General features: G+C 47.8%; 1 protein-coding gene across 1 annotated transcript; it reads left to right on the forward strand.

Moving 5' to 3' along the window:
* The first annotated feature begins 6,534 nt into the window (after nt 1–6,534).
* Nucleotides 6,535–8,967, forward strand: LOC133896575 (protein STRICTOSIDINE SYNTHASE-LIKE 10-like). Its single transcript, XM_062337174.1, has 3 exons — nt 6,535–6,880; nt 7,006–7,278; nt 8,139–8,967. The coding sequence occupies exons 1-3, from the start codon at nt 6,555–6,557 to the stop codon at nt 8,632–8,634; spliced, it is 1,095 nt and encodes a 364-aa protein (XP_062193158.1). The 5' UTR covers nt 6,535–6,554; the 3' UTR covers nt 8,635–8,967.
* The last annotated feature ends 5,009 nt before the right edge of the window (nt 8,968–13,976 follow it).

The following is a 13,976-nucleotide window of genomic DNA, read 5'->3' on the forward strand; positions in this document are numbered from 1 at the left end:
GGTATGGGAGCCATACAGTGTTCAGTCCGTGCATACACGTGCAAGGTTGGGTTTGCACACCCTTGTGCACCCGCGACGAGTAGTACTGGCTCACCAAGGCGCCCATTGTCTTCGACATCTACGTCGAAGAGTACTCACCGTATCGCGTCATGCGGCAGTTTGGCCGTCACCAGGCATTCCCGCTCGTCCCCATCCATACCGTCCCCTTGCAAGTCCATAGGTACATTTGCAAAATTATAGTTTGAGCAACCTTCGTTTCATTAGACGGGTTTTCGACAAGATGACGCGCGCCTTGAAGCTCACCTCCTGTCGATCTACCACAGATGTAGCAGGGCCGCCTCCCAGGACGAGTGGTGTACACGCCGAGTCGTCTCGGCCGTCAGACGTGCACCGACGTTCTTCAGTGTCGGCACCCACACGACCCCTTCTATCACGTCTTGGAGGGTCCGAGTAACATGGTACAAATTATACTTTTGAATAATATTGACCAATATCCTTTACTTATTGTTATTAAACATTCATTAGGTCGGTCTGCACAAGTCTCGACGCAGCCTCGCAGATCGAGCCCTGTGCGTCCACAATCAGGTACTCCGAGAACCCTTCTTCCTAATTTCTAATACTTTCAGCAAAATAAGTTAGTACTGTGCTCAGGTTACTTCGGTGACGAGGTCGGTCCGTCTTCGACGGCCCCACGCCCTACCCTGCCCGCAACGTACTACGGCACGTCAGCGTGGCCTTCTTCTGCTGCACCATCGTACCACGCAGGTACAATTATACATTTTTACTACTACTTTCAATACCATATTGTTCGTATCTAACGTGATTATTTGTTCACAGGCCCCTCCAGCCAGTACACATGGACGCCTGCCGAGCCTTCACAGTCCTCCTACCCTACTCAGGAGGATGAGGCTGGCCCCGACACCGCATACGACATCGTCCGTGACTTCTTCGGGGGCACACCTGACTACGACGTCCTTCGACGGTCCCAGGTTTCCAGTGCACCGCTTCAGACACAGCCCACGCACGACGAGCCCTCGACACCGGTGGTCCCTATTAGGCCTACCAGACACGTCGGCCCACCTGACCCCCTCACCTACTACAGGGGTCACGTGAGGGTTAACCAGCGGCATCGAGACCACGATGGGGCGCACGGGCAACGGCAACGAGGGAGGCATCAGTAGCATTTCACATTTTATGTAACTAATATATGCATATTCGCTTCGTGATGTACTCCTATGTATTAAGACACGTTTACTTTGTATGGTCGACTTAGCATTTCGTAATGCATTTCATATTCAGACACGTTCAATGAACAAGTGACCACACCACTAAACTTTAACCATGACTTGACAACACATGCCTCCTGTCGTAGGCTTTAAACAAGATGTGACAACACTACCCAGCTTTTTCAAATCAGTAAATGACAACATGGGTACCAATAAACGTGGAATCTCTGACCATGGGCAATGACAAAACTTTCCCATTCTTCAAGATGGAATCCGATGCTCCTCCCACCAGCTACGCCCATACCCTCACTCCTTTCTTCAAGAGCGAATCCAATGCTCCTGCCTCCCCCAACTATAAATAGCCGAACCTCCTTACGGTGAAGCATCGCTCATTTCTCATATCTCTCAAATGCAATGTCTTCCTTAGCTCCATCGAGCCCACCAAAGAAACATTGGGGGACTACCATACCTGAAGGTCTCAAACCACTAATGTGCTTCTGTGGTGACCTTTGTAAGCTCCGCGAGTCGCAGGACATCTCATACACCCATGGACTGCGCTTCTTCATGTGTGCCAACTACGAGTATGACAAGCCTCGCCATGCAACAACTGGTTATCGACCGGTACGGTAATAGATATCCGCCTCATCTCTTCCGATTACGCACCCTCTTTTACTAACCGCTCATCTTATTCCATTTGTTCAGTCCCCTCCACCGATCTGTGATTTTATTCAGTGGCTCGACAATAAGCAAAATGACTCACAGAAGCTGTGGGTCAACATAAACATGAGGTGGAGAAGGGAAGCGTACGCACGTCGGGAGTACGAGCAATAGCAAGAGGAACTTCGCCTCAAGCGGGAGGAAGAAGAGCGCATGAGGAAGGTGGTGCATGACCATACCGTGGCTCAGGCTCGAGAGGCTGAGAGGGAAAGGAAGCGGGAGAGAGCCCGCTATGCTAAGGCGGCAGGTCCCGATGCCCTCCGAAAGGGAAAATATCCTAGATGCACGCAGTAGAGAGTACTTAATGTAACTCGACATACTTTCCCTCTCTAAGGCATGTTATGATTAGGATCGGCGCACTAATAAGTAGGTCTTAGTGCGAACCGTACATGCCACATTTGTTTCCTCATCGTGTCGTCACGGTTACAGTGTATTGTAATGTTTTCACCCTGTGTTTAATACTATGTTTGTTCTCGTTCGCACCCCATACCCACGTAACATGCTGCAACTACTAATTACTGATTTTTTTTCTCCGGTTATTACATAACCTACTCCAAATTTAATTTCTTAATTTCCTTACGCCCCTTCCTTTTTTATTTCTTTAATTACAAAAACAATACATTTTTAGAGGATAAAATGGAAAAAATAATAATTTTAAAGGCAAAAATGCTCCTAACCGCCCTCTGAGAGGGCGGCTAGGGGCTAACCGCCCCCTCAGAACCTAACCGCCCGAGGGCGGTTAGCCCCTCTTGCCGCCCTCTGAGGGGGCGGTTAGGCCTACCGCCCTCTCAGGGGGCGGTTAGCACCCGTAGCAGCCCTCTCAGAGGGCTGCGGGCGCCTAGTTTTGCAAATATTTTCGTCGGGAATCTATTTATTTAAATTTTAACTAAAAAAATATATAAAAAAAAACTCCAGCCCAGAGTGGCACGAACGACCACGGCCTGCCAGGGGGCGACCGGTCTAGCCAGCTAGGGTTTCCCAAATCCAAGCCACCGGCTTGTGGCAGCGACGATCGGGCGGCATAGCGTGCCACCCCGTGCTTATGCTCCAGGAAGATCGCAAGGTGCAACCTGCCCATTCTTGGCTTCGCCCAAAGGTGGCGACACGATGAACTACAGGGAAGACGGTCGGTTGCAGCCCTCTTGCCTGCATGCTGCCATTGCAGTAGCGCGGGGCAGCGAGCTAGCACAGCGGCTCGCCCGTGTGTCTCCGCTAGGGTGGAGATGACGCGTGGCAGCGAGGCAATGCCAGCTCACTCTCTAGCATGTCCCGCCAAGGCGATGACATCGTGGCACAGTGAGATGTGGCGGCCGTTGGCCGCCCGCCTATCTCTGCTAGGGTGAGGACGATGTGGTGGCATAGCATCTCACCCTAGCATATGGTGCCCTATGGCACCGACAACAGCGGTGGTTCAGCCCGGTGGTGGCGCACATCCTCACCATGCACGGCGAGGTGTGGCCGGTATGGCGCTCAGCACGCTGTCCAGTGCACCAAGGCGTGTAGGATGTTGGTCGGCTCGACGAAGCTCGCGCACCTGCGCCATGGTGCGTGGTGATGGTCCGTCGACGGCGTGCTACTCTGCCAAGGCGGAGGAGCAGTCAACTGGATTGGCTCGGCTAGCGAGTTCACCAGGGCAAACAGCGGTTAGCCAGCGCAGTGAGCCACCTCGCTAAGGAGAGGGACGACCGACCCGGGGAGGCATGCCGGTGCGCGCGCCAAGGCGAGGCACGTCCGTTCAGACGGGGAGGAACAACGTCAATGCATCGTCCTTACAAACTTTTTAATAAAAAAGATTAAATTCAAAAAAATAAGTACGTAGGAATGTACATGACTAGCGAGCACTCTTGTGTTTTTTAGTTAGTACTTAGCTTCTTTAATGCTCCTTTTCCTCCTCCTGGATTCTAGAGAGTAGCAACTCAGGACTCCCATTAGAAGAAAAGAGGACAGGCCAGATGACGGATATTCAGTTCATCAGTTGCATGAACTGAACCTCGTTAGTTGTTTCCTAGAAATTAAACGTCCCCGCCATCAGTGTATTATAAGTAAATTTTAAAACTCTATAACTATTTTGATACATATTATAAATTAAAAAATTATAACTTTTTCATCGTAAGTCTATCTATCTATCATCTATAATATGTAATAGGAGACTTAATCATATGCACACATATTGTCAGAGAATGACAGGTGGGCTCACGGTAAGAAAATTGTAGTTTTTTCAACACGTGTCAAAATAGTTATAGGTTTTTAAAATTAGCATAGAAATTATAGTTTTTTTAACATGTGTTATAATAGTTATATATTGTTAAAATTTACTTATGTACTAATGATCAATACATGTCCTCTATTTGCCACTCTTTTTTTTCAGTATTGTTAACAGGTGTATTATTTAATGTCGAATCGAAAGCTGAAGCCGATTGGAAGTTGGAAACATGCAATGACTTAACCGGACAGATCGAGCCATAGGGATGAAAATGGAACCGGAAAATCCGGTTCCGTCTCGGTGTCGTATCTCGTTTTTTTCAGTCTATTTTCGTTTTTTCCCGTTCCCGTCTATCCTATTTTCGTTTCCGTCCGGCTGAGAAAATGTGAAAGTAAAAACGGTAGGGATTTTTCCAACCGTTTTCGTCCGTTTTCACCCCTACGCTCACTTATATCTTTGGTTAAGACTTATCACTTATGTTTATTATATGCTCGAGTATCGAGTTAAGATTTATATGGTTCTTTTTTAGAGAGGTACAAAACATGACGTACATAACCCACTTACATCACACTCACGCCTAACGCACGCACACACGTGTATGTCCTAAGCATACACGTTACAGATATATTCTCGCTAAACAGGCACGTGTGTGTATACCCCTAACTACTAAGAAAAAACCTCCGATGAGGCTCGTGGTTCGATCCTAGGGATCGAACCCACGACTGGCCATCCCTGTCAGTCTGCCACTGGGAGCGAACCAATTGAGCTACTGCTTGGTCCTAAGGTTTATGTTGTTGTATCTTCGTATCTTGTATTGTTTGAGTCAAATATTGATAAAAAATGATATGTCATGTGAATCGAAAAATCATATGATATTTTTTTTTACACTTTAATGCGACTTGCTGATTGGATTGGTTCATTAAACTTATTAATTCAGTATTATCTGAAGATAATGTTAAACTTATACATGTTGACATGTCTTGATGGTTCTGTAGGTCGGTGTTTTCATTTTGTGTTTTCGAATCCTGATCGATATCGGCATTTTCCCGATCGGATTGGTTCGTTTTCGACCCTCCGATTATGTCAGATCATTTTTGTTTTTTCCCGTTCCCGCATATCCCGTTTTCTTTTTCATCCGGCAGAGAAAATATAAAAGTGAAAACGGTTAGAGAGTTTTTCCGACCGTTTCCGTCCGTTTTCATCCCTACCGAGCCATAGGCGGATTCAATAGGTAGTCTAGGTGGATCTAAAAATATCTTGAGATCCGCTCATATTTAAATAAGTATGTGTAGGGGCTAGGGAGCATGAGGTTATGAGCACAGAGCACAACCCCACTTAGCCAGCATAGATATTTGAAATTTAATACTGTAATGACGTAAGCTTTAATTGATCTTGTAATCTTGTATGTTCAATGTTGATTGCAATTTCTAAATTTACAATGCTGTGAGCTTCGATTTATCCGGTACAAACAGTTGATGATCATTATAGAAGAAAATATATCTTAGTGTCATTGATAAAATTTAGCAAGAGCTTAACAATAAATTACTAATTGCTTTATCAATACCTAGAAAATCAAGTTCTAGCTTTGATCCTTATCTAGAAAAAGAAAAAAAGAAGAAGAGGAAAGCGAAGTGGCTGCAATACTAGCTAGCAACTGGAGCAGATACATTGTATGAGTATTAGTTGTTGTGGTTGAGATTTATCGATCATGTTAGTTATTTTAATATTTGTTTGACATATATCGATGTTATTATTTTTCTTTATTATTCAAATTACTCACATGATACTTGATTAGTAGAATTTTAGAAATTAGATTGTGTAGTTTGTGCCAAACTTTGAACCATTTACCATTATATGGCTTAATCACATTTATTGAGCCTAATATTTTCTCCAAATTAAACGTGGATGATATAATTGAGATTTTTATGGCCATGAGAAAGCATAAGGTGAAGAATCTAGAGTAGTATTGTAATCTTCTATTTATGTAAGACCTTTTTCATATTTGAACAATTTATCTAGTATTTTTTGCAAAAATTAAACTTATTTGTTAAATTTACTATATTATGATATATATTTTTAATATATTTGTATTATGTTTTTAATTTTTTTTACTTATATATTGATTTTGTAGTCTTATAAAAAGTTAGAGTGCCTATCCAATACAAAAATCCTAGCTCTACAACTGGATTGAACCAATGATCGAATTAACTCAAATTGTTCCGGTGCCTTTACTCCATTAGCTTTCGTTTTGGGTGGCAGAAATCGATCGAAAACGAAGTGTCTTCAATTATACTCCATGAGTTAATACCATCACCTGCGAACTGTATTCTGTACATGTAGCAGAAAATATTGTAACACCCTGTCCTGACCATGCCTATAAAGATGCACATACACACTGATCGAGCTGCATGCGTACAGAATACAGTTCAAGAAATACAGTTGCAGAGCTGATGATGGCCGCCGAGCTTTACATGGCTTCCTTTCTCGCGCTCCTCCTCCTGTTGCCTGTCGTGGTGATATCTGCGGCTGCTGCGGGCGCCGCGTCGTACGAGACCAAGTCCATAGATCCGGGGCTCGTCGTGATGACGCTGCCGGAGCCGGTATCGGGACCGGAGAGCCTCGCCTTTGACAGCCGTGGCAGAGGGCCTTACTCCGGCGTCTCGGATGGCCGCGTCCTCCGGTGGCAAGGCCGCAGGCAGGGATGGACCGAGTTCGCCTACAACTACAAGCACAAGTAAGCTAGCGTTGCATGCACATTCAAGCAAGCACACACGTGTACGTGTAACTCGACATACATGCACGTACGGATCATGTCTTCATGACAATGCTGCATACCATGCACACGTACGTGCGGTGCAGGAGCGTGGCGATATGCGCGGCGGACAAGAAGCTGGTGGTGCCGGAGAGCGTGTGCGGGCGCCCCCTGGGGCTGCAGTTCCACCGGGACTCCGGCGATCTGTACGTCGCCGACGCGTACATGGGGCTCCTCAGGGTGCCGGCGCGCGGCGGGCTGGCGGAGGTCGTGGCGACGGAGGCCGGCGGCGTGCCGTTCAACTTCCTGAACGGTCTCGACGTCGACCAGAGGACTGGGGACGTCTACTTCACGGACAGCAGCACCACGTACCGTAGGAGGTACGTGCCTACATATACATACAGACTATACAGTTCACTCTGCATAATGATAACATGCATGGCTGTTTTTTATAAAGTACAAAGTGTGGGTGCGTTTTAGCATATATGCACACACACTATACTCATATCCGAGTGTATTTTAGTATACGTCTAAATAAGATTAGAGAAATAATCTCACGTGACTCATATATTTACTTTGACCGCTAAACGTGCTCATCTGTGTATATAACCCAATGACCCTAACCAACTGAGTTACATTCAGTTCGCATGTGCATAACTGGTCTCAAATATTTTTAATTTACTTTTCAACCGAAGGAACGTCTATTTGCAAACTGACTTATTTTCCCACAAGTTACATTTTCAATTACACGAACATTTGCATCAGTACAAATCCACGGTAGCAAATTAAGAGGTGACCTACACTTGAAAAATAAAAATCAAGCAACTTACAAATTAAAAAATAGGGCAATGATAAGACATTACATCATGTTACAAGTGTACTTGCAAGTTGCGCCCAAAATGAATTGATGCAATTTATTGCGATACCGCTATGAATGAACATATATGCATAAATAGTGGGAATAGTCATGGGAGAAACAGACAGCTATGATAATCCGATGTGCGCATACGCCGTGCATTACATTTCCCGATAACCTTCAACGTTATTGCCATCGCCATCACATCATAAAATCGGCAGCTTTCTTTAGAACACGCTTAGAATTTTGTATATTTGTGGGACCCATCTGAAACACTGGATCGAGTCAAAGTTAGCGGGCAGGTAGCGGCTTGATCTGCTTTAATTAAACCAGTCAAGTCAGCTCAATTACTTCTTATACCTGGACATGTACATGCGCATGCAGCGACTACCTGCTCGTGGTGGCCCTGGGCGACGCGACGGGCCGCCTGGTGCGGTACGACCGCCGCGCGCGCCGCGTGACGGTGCTCCACGCCGACCTGTCCTACCCGAACGGTGTCGCCGTGAGCGGCGACGGCACGCACGTCGTGGTGGCGCACACGGCGCTGTGCGAGCTGCGGCGGTACTGGGTCCGTGGCCCGCGGGCGGGCCGGTCGGAGACCTTCGCGGAGCTACCGGGGTACCCGGACAACGTGCGCCCCGACGGGCGGGGAGGCTACTGGGTGGCGCTGAGCAAAGGCGTGGCCGATCTGGGCGGCGGCGCGGCGGTCGCGGCGCCGACGGTCGCCGTCAAGGTGGACGCCGACGGGAAGGTGGCGGAGGCGCTGGACGGGTTCAGCTTCGTGTCTGTGAGTGAGGTGGCGGAGCGGAACGGCACGCTCTGGGTCGGGTCCGTCGACACGCCGTACGCCGGCGAGCTCAAGGGGCACTCCAGCTGGTAGCCAGCGTGCTGCTACTACACCGACGGCGCGTCATCATTCATCAATTATGCACGTACGTACGTGTGTGTAACACACGTACATTATCATTGCTTTGCTTTGTCATGAATATTGAATGGCATTAGAAATCGAGACAGTACAAAGAAGCATCTATCAGCGTGTGGTTTGTATCATTCCTTTGCTTTTGTGTGTAATGTCGTACCTTGTTGACGTGGTAGCATGGGTCGCAATTGTAGACTTTTGGTGAAGTAGTAGTTGTTTGGTTTGGTGATCGTTCATGGCTGCAACTGCAACTAGATATAGATTAAGTTGATGCCCTGGGTGCAGCATTGTTAATGGCGGCACTCTCTGTTGGTCGAATGTCAAAGACACTGTCGGCCACTTTTTTTTTTCAAAAGAACGGACAGTATTGGTCAGTCCATGCTTTGCCAGCCACTCTACGGGCCGACGCTGCTCCTACACTGCCGCATGCAGCTGCAGCAGCAGCGGACCGGAGCAGAGGAAACAGTTGAGAGGAAAACCGCTTCGATCCGGCGCCGTTGGCCGGTGGCGCCGCACCCATGCAAGTAACTGCCCGCGACGACAGACGACTAGATCGCAATAGCGTGGTAGGGCCGAGCTAGACAGGGGGGGGGGGGGGGGACGAGCCCATCTCCGTTTTTAAATAGATATCATCTTAAAATACGTGTAGTTAAATTTTAAAAACTTTAGTTATTAAAATATACAAAACTATTAGAATTTGACATATGAAAATAATAGTAGTGAATTTATTATAAAAAATACTGTAATATTATATAATTTTTATCAAGAGGTAGTTATCCAAAATAATAGTTAAATATGTTTGTTGAAGATCGTATCGGTATTCTAAATGATAAGTAAAAAAAATTGTAGTAGTACAATACAAGCTCCGGCGGTGCACTATATGTAGACGCGCAAGTCGAGGTGCTCGGTGTTACAAACGCCACTGCTGCAGCACCGACCGGACAAGAGAGGCGGTTTCGTGAGCGGTGGTGAGCCACCGAATGGTAGGTCACAAACTCACCTGATTTCACACACGAAAATCACCCACGAAATTCCAAACTGGAAGATTGAGGGAGCATGCAACACGATTTGAATTGATGTACAGCGTGAGTATATACAGATTACATCATACATGGGTGCCTCAACTGACGCCCAACCAAGCGCTAGCTAACAACGGGAGCGGAGCAAGACGCGGTCAGAGCAACGCAAGGCTAGGGCATGGAGGCATGGAGCCGAGCGAGATGCAAGGAACGTGAGTCCTGAAGACTCGCTGACACCCCCCACAGTCCTTGCGTCACTAGAGGAGATGCAAAGATTGGATCGTAGCTCGTTGAACGTTGAGGCAGGCAGTCTTTTGGTCATCACATCGGCTGGTTGCTGGCGTGTTGGCACATGCATCACACGGACGTCGCCCATGGCCACCTTTTCCCGGACGAAGTGTAGATATATCCAATTCGATGTGCATCGTACGCTTGTGATGGACTGGGTTAGAGGACATGTAGATAGATGAAATGCTGTCGCAGTACACTAATGTCGCCGTGTTGATGTCGCAGCGGAGTTCGCCCAGAAGTTGGCATAGCCAAATAAACACGCATTCGGCGACGGGGTTCGCGACACGGTGCGGTATTTGACCTCGGCGCTGGACTGAGACACGGTCGGCTGGCGCTTGGAGGACCATGAAATCAGTGAGCCGGCGAGGAAGATGCAGAAGGCTGATGTAGATCGTCGCGTGTCTGGGCACCCAGCCCAGTTCGCATCGGAGTACGCTGTGATTTCCAATGGTGAACTGCCGAAGAGATGAAGGCCGAATCCAGTCATACCACGGACATAGCGCAAGATCCATTTGACAATCGACATATGACAGTCGCGCAGCACGTGCATATGTAGACATGTCTGTTGGACTATGTATGCGAGGTCCGGATGGGTCATCATCAAGTATTGAAGTGCCCTGGCGAGGCTTGGATAGTTGGAAGGATCAGAAACATCAGCACCGGCGGAGCTGGAGACCTTGGGCTTGTTGTCTGGAGTTGATATGAGTTTGCAATTCGCCATATTTTTCCTGTGAAAGGAAGAAGCCGGAGGAGGTGCGGGTCACGTGAATGCCAAGGAAGAAATGCAAATCGCCCATGTCCTTGACGGCAAATTTAGTCTGTAGTTGTCGGATGATTTGGCAAAGTAGCTCATCGGAAGATGCAGTCAAGATCATGCCGTTGAGGTAGAGGAGGAGACAAGCCGATGTAGATTCACATCTCAGAATGAACAATAAACAATTTGAGCGGGAATTGATGCAGCCGAGCTAAGCAAGGTAACTCGCAAAAACATGTGTACCAAGTGCGGGGAGCTTGACGCAGTCCATACAGTGATTTGGAGAGGAGGCAGACGTCATGAGGCCAAACGGGTTGGACGAAGCCGGTGGGTTGATCGCAGAACACGCGTTCGGAGAGGTGGCCATGGAGAAATGTGTTTCGAGACATCGAGTTGCCGGACCGGCCACTTGCGAGCAGCGATGATGGTGAGCACTGTTCGTATGATTGCTGGCTTCACCACAAGACTAAATGTCTCGCCGAAGTCCACGCCCTAACGCCGAGTAAAGCCACGAATGAACCACCTGGCCTTGTACTGATCCAGTGTGCCATCTAGTTTAAACTTGTACCGGAAGACCCATTTGCCAGAGTCCACATGAGCACCCAAGGGGCGAGGTACCAAAGTCCACGTTTCGTTAGCTTGCAAGGCCTTAAACTCGGCTAGCTTCCATGGTGGCACACCAGAGAGGGTAGCGTAAAGCGGAGCGCACAGATGATGGAAGTGGGGAGATGCCAGGAGCGTGTTCGGTAGAGTGGGCGTATTTTGGGTTGGGTTTTGAGACATCGGCACGGCTCCCGTGTGACCATGTGGTGACGCGGTGTAGTAGCCGAAATGGTTCGGAGGCTGGTGGATGCGGGAGGCCGTGCAAACGAAGCTGGGCTGGAAGAATGGATCGTCGAAGGTACTTGCGCGGGTGATGCTAGGGAAGTTAAATGTGTAGTGGAAATGTCGTTACTGCACACAGGAGCTGGCCGGCAACACGGCTGGTGGCGATGGAGAGGCAATCTTTGTTGGACCAGCGGATGACGTGGTGGCAACGGTTGGGCTCGACGATACGTGGGGAGGAGGGAGGAGCAAAGGCGCCGAATGCATGGTTCTAGCCCTGGTGGTGCCCCAAGAACCTGTTGTTGGGAGATGAACAGTGGAAGCAGGGGTGGGGAAGAAAAATTGGTGGGAACCGGAGAAGGCGTTAATTAAGCAGGGCTGTCTATGGACTTGAAAGGGAAGCAAGACTCGACAAAGTGGACATGGCAAGAGTTGATAATCCGACGACGCGAGAGATCCAAGCCACTGTATCCTTTGCGATCGGATGGGTGCCCCAAAAAAACACACGCGACAGAATGTGCAGAGAGCTTACGAGGAGCTTGCGAGGATAGATTTGGGTAACATAAGTAGCCAAATACATGCAAATGTGTATAATCAGGAGCATGTCCAAATTGGAACTCAAAAGGTGTTGCCGAGCCGGTGGAAGTACATGGCTTGTGATTGATGAAGTAAGTTGCAGTGATGAGAGCCTCAACCCAAAATGCCAGAGGCATATGATCATGGTAAAGCCGTGATCGCAAGGAATCGTTGATCGTGCGAAGTATGCGCTCAGCTTTACCATTTTGTTGGGATGTGTATGTGCATGAAAGACGCAAGGTACATCCACTTTTAGAGAGAAAGGTGCGAAGTGTGAGGTTATCAAATTCTTTGTCGTTATCTGTTTGGAGAGAAAGAATAGGTCATTGGAACTGAGTGTGGATATAAGCAAAGAAGGAAAGGAGAATGGAGAGCACGTCGGACTTCTTGCACAGAGGGAATGCCCAGGTATAGTTAGAGTGATCATTAAGCAACACAAGATAATATTGAAATCCAGATGTGCTTAGAACAGGTGATGTCCACACATCGGCATGAATAAGTTGAAATGGTAAGTAACTAACTGAAGATGAATCTGAAAATGGAAGACATATGTGTTTCCCGAGCTGACAAGTGTGCCAAACATGAGATGAAGAATTATTACAAGAGAAAGGAAAAGTGCGTAAAACTTGTTGTAGAGAATGTTGGCTAGGATGTCCCAAACGTTGGTGCGAAAGGTCGCTGGAGAATGTCATGGAGGGGCAGAGCACTGGCGCCAGCGAGAGGGGATACAAATTACCATGACTATCACATTAGAGAATCTCCTTCTGGGTGGAGAGATCCTTGATAGAAAAACCATCGTGGTCAGACTCAACAGTCACATGATTATCACGAGTAAGAGTACAAACATACACCAAGTTTTTGATTAGCTTCAGAGTGAACAGAACATTACAAAGATGAAGAGGGACAGAGGTGGTGGGGATTGAAGAGGATCCAGTGTGAGTAACAGGGAGAGTATGACCATTGCCAAAGATGATTCTAGATGAATTAGAGATGGGAAGGAGGCTATGGAGAATACCAGAGTTGGAGGCAAAATGCGAAGATGCGGCGGTGTCAAGGAACAAGTCCGAAGAACCACTAGGTTGGGATGTGTTGATGCCAGCGCTCTTTAGTGCCTGAAACAGGCCGACTTTATCCCAAGATGGTGGATTGGATGTAGCCGTACCCGAGGCGATTGTCGATGCAGAGAGCGCCAGAGGATTGGAAGGTGCGCTAGGGTGAGGGCCAAGGACTCCAGCACTAGGTGAGCATCATGGCATAGGACATGCCTGGACCATCCCGGTACAGGGGTTGAAGGTAGGCATCCAGGGCGGTGGAGTAGAGGAGGAGGAAGAATGAGGTCCACTGGACGACTAAGATGTGCCAGATCTGGAAGAGGACCTATATATGTTGTTGTTCTTCTTCTTTTGTCGGTTGCTCTGGCTACCTTGTCCATTTGCTAGATCGGGAGCAGTGAAGGGCTTAGAGGACTGCCCAGCAAAGAATGCCTGGGCAGCGACCTATTTATCCGATTACTCAGCTTGAAGTTCCTCGAGAAGAAGGGAGGAATGCATAGAGAGCAACGAAGGTAGCGAGTCCTTGGAGGTGATCACCAAAATGACATGACAAAATTTGGGATTCAGCCCGCAGAGAAGGTTAAGAACTTGATTTTCTTCACGAACTGGTTGGCCAACATCATGAAGTGCGTCGGCCAAGGTTTCAGTTTGGAGCAGTACTTCATGATTGAAAGATCACCTTAGTAGATACTGCGAAATTTAGCTTCAATGTAGACCGCGCATGTGAGTCTGGGGCGGAGGAACATATTTGCAATGGAGCGCCAGATGTCGTGGGCATTGCTGATG

This window comes from Phragmites australis, chromosome 17 (genome assembly GCF_958298935.1).
Source record: "Phragmites australis chromosome 17, lpPhrAust1.1, whole genome shotgun sequence".
NCBI classification, from domain to species: domain Eukaryota; kingdom Viridiplantae; phylum Streptophyta; class Magnoliopsida; order Poales; family Poaceae; genus Phragmites; species Phragmites australis.

Excerpts from the sequence above, each read along its gene's own strand:
- LOC133896575 (XM_062337174.1), top strand. The coding sequence starts at position 6,555 with ATGCGTACAGAATACAGTTCAAGAAATACAGTTGCAGAGCTGATGATG. Across the intron at positions 6,881-7,005 it reads GCCTACAACTACAAGCACAA|GAGCGTGGCGATATGCGCGG; the intron begins GTAAGCTAGCGT and ends CGTGCGGTGCAG. Across the intron at positions 7,279-8,138 it reads AGCACCACGTACCGTAGGAG|CGACTACCTGCTCGTGGTGG; the intron begins GTACGTGCCTAC and ends ATGCGCATGCAG.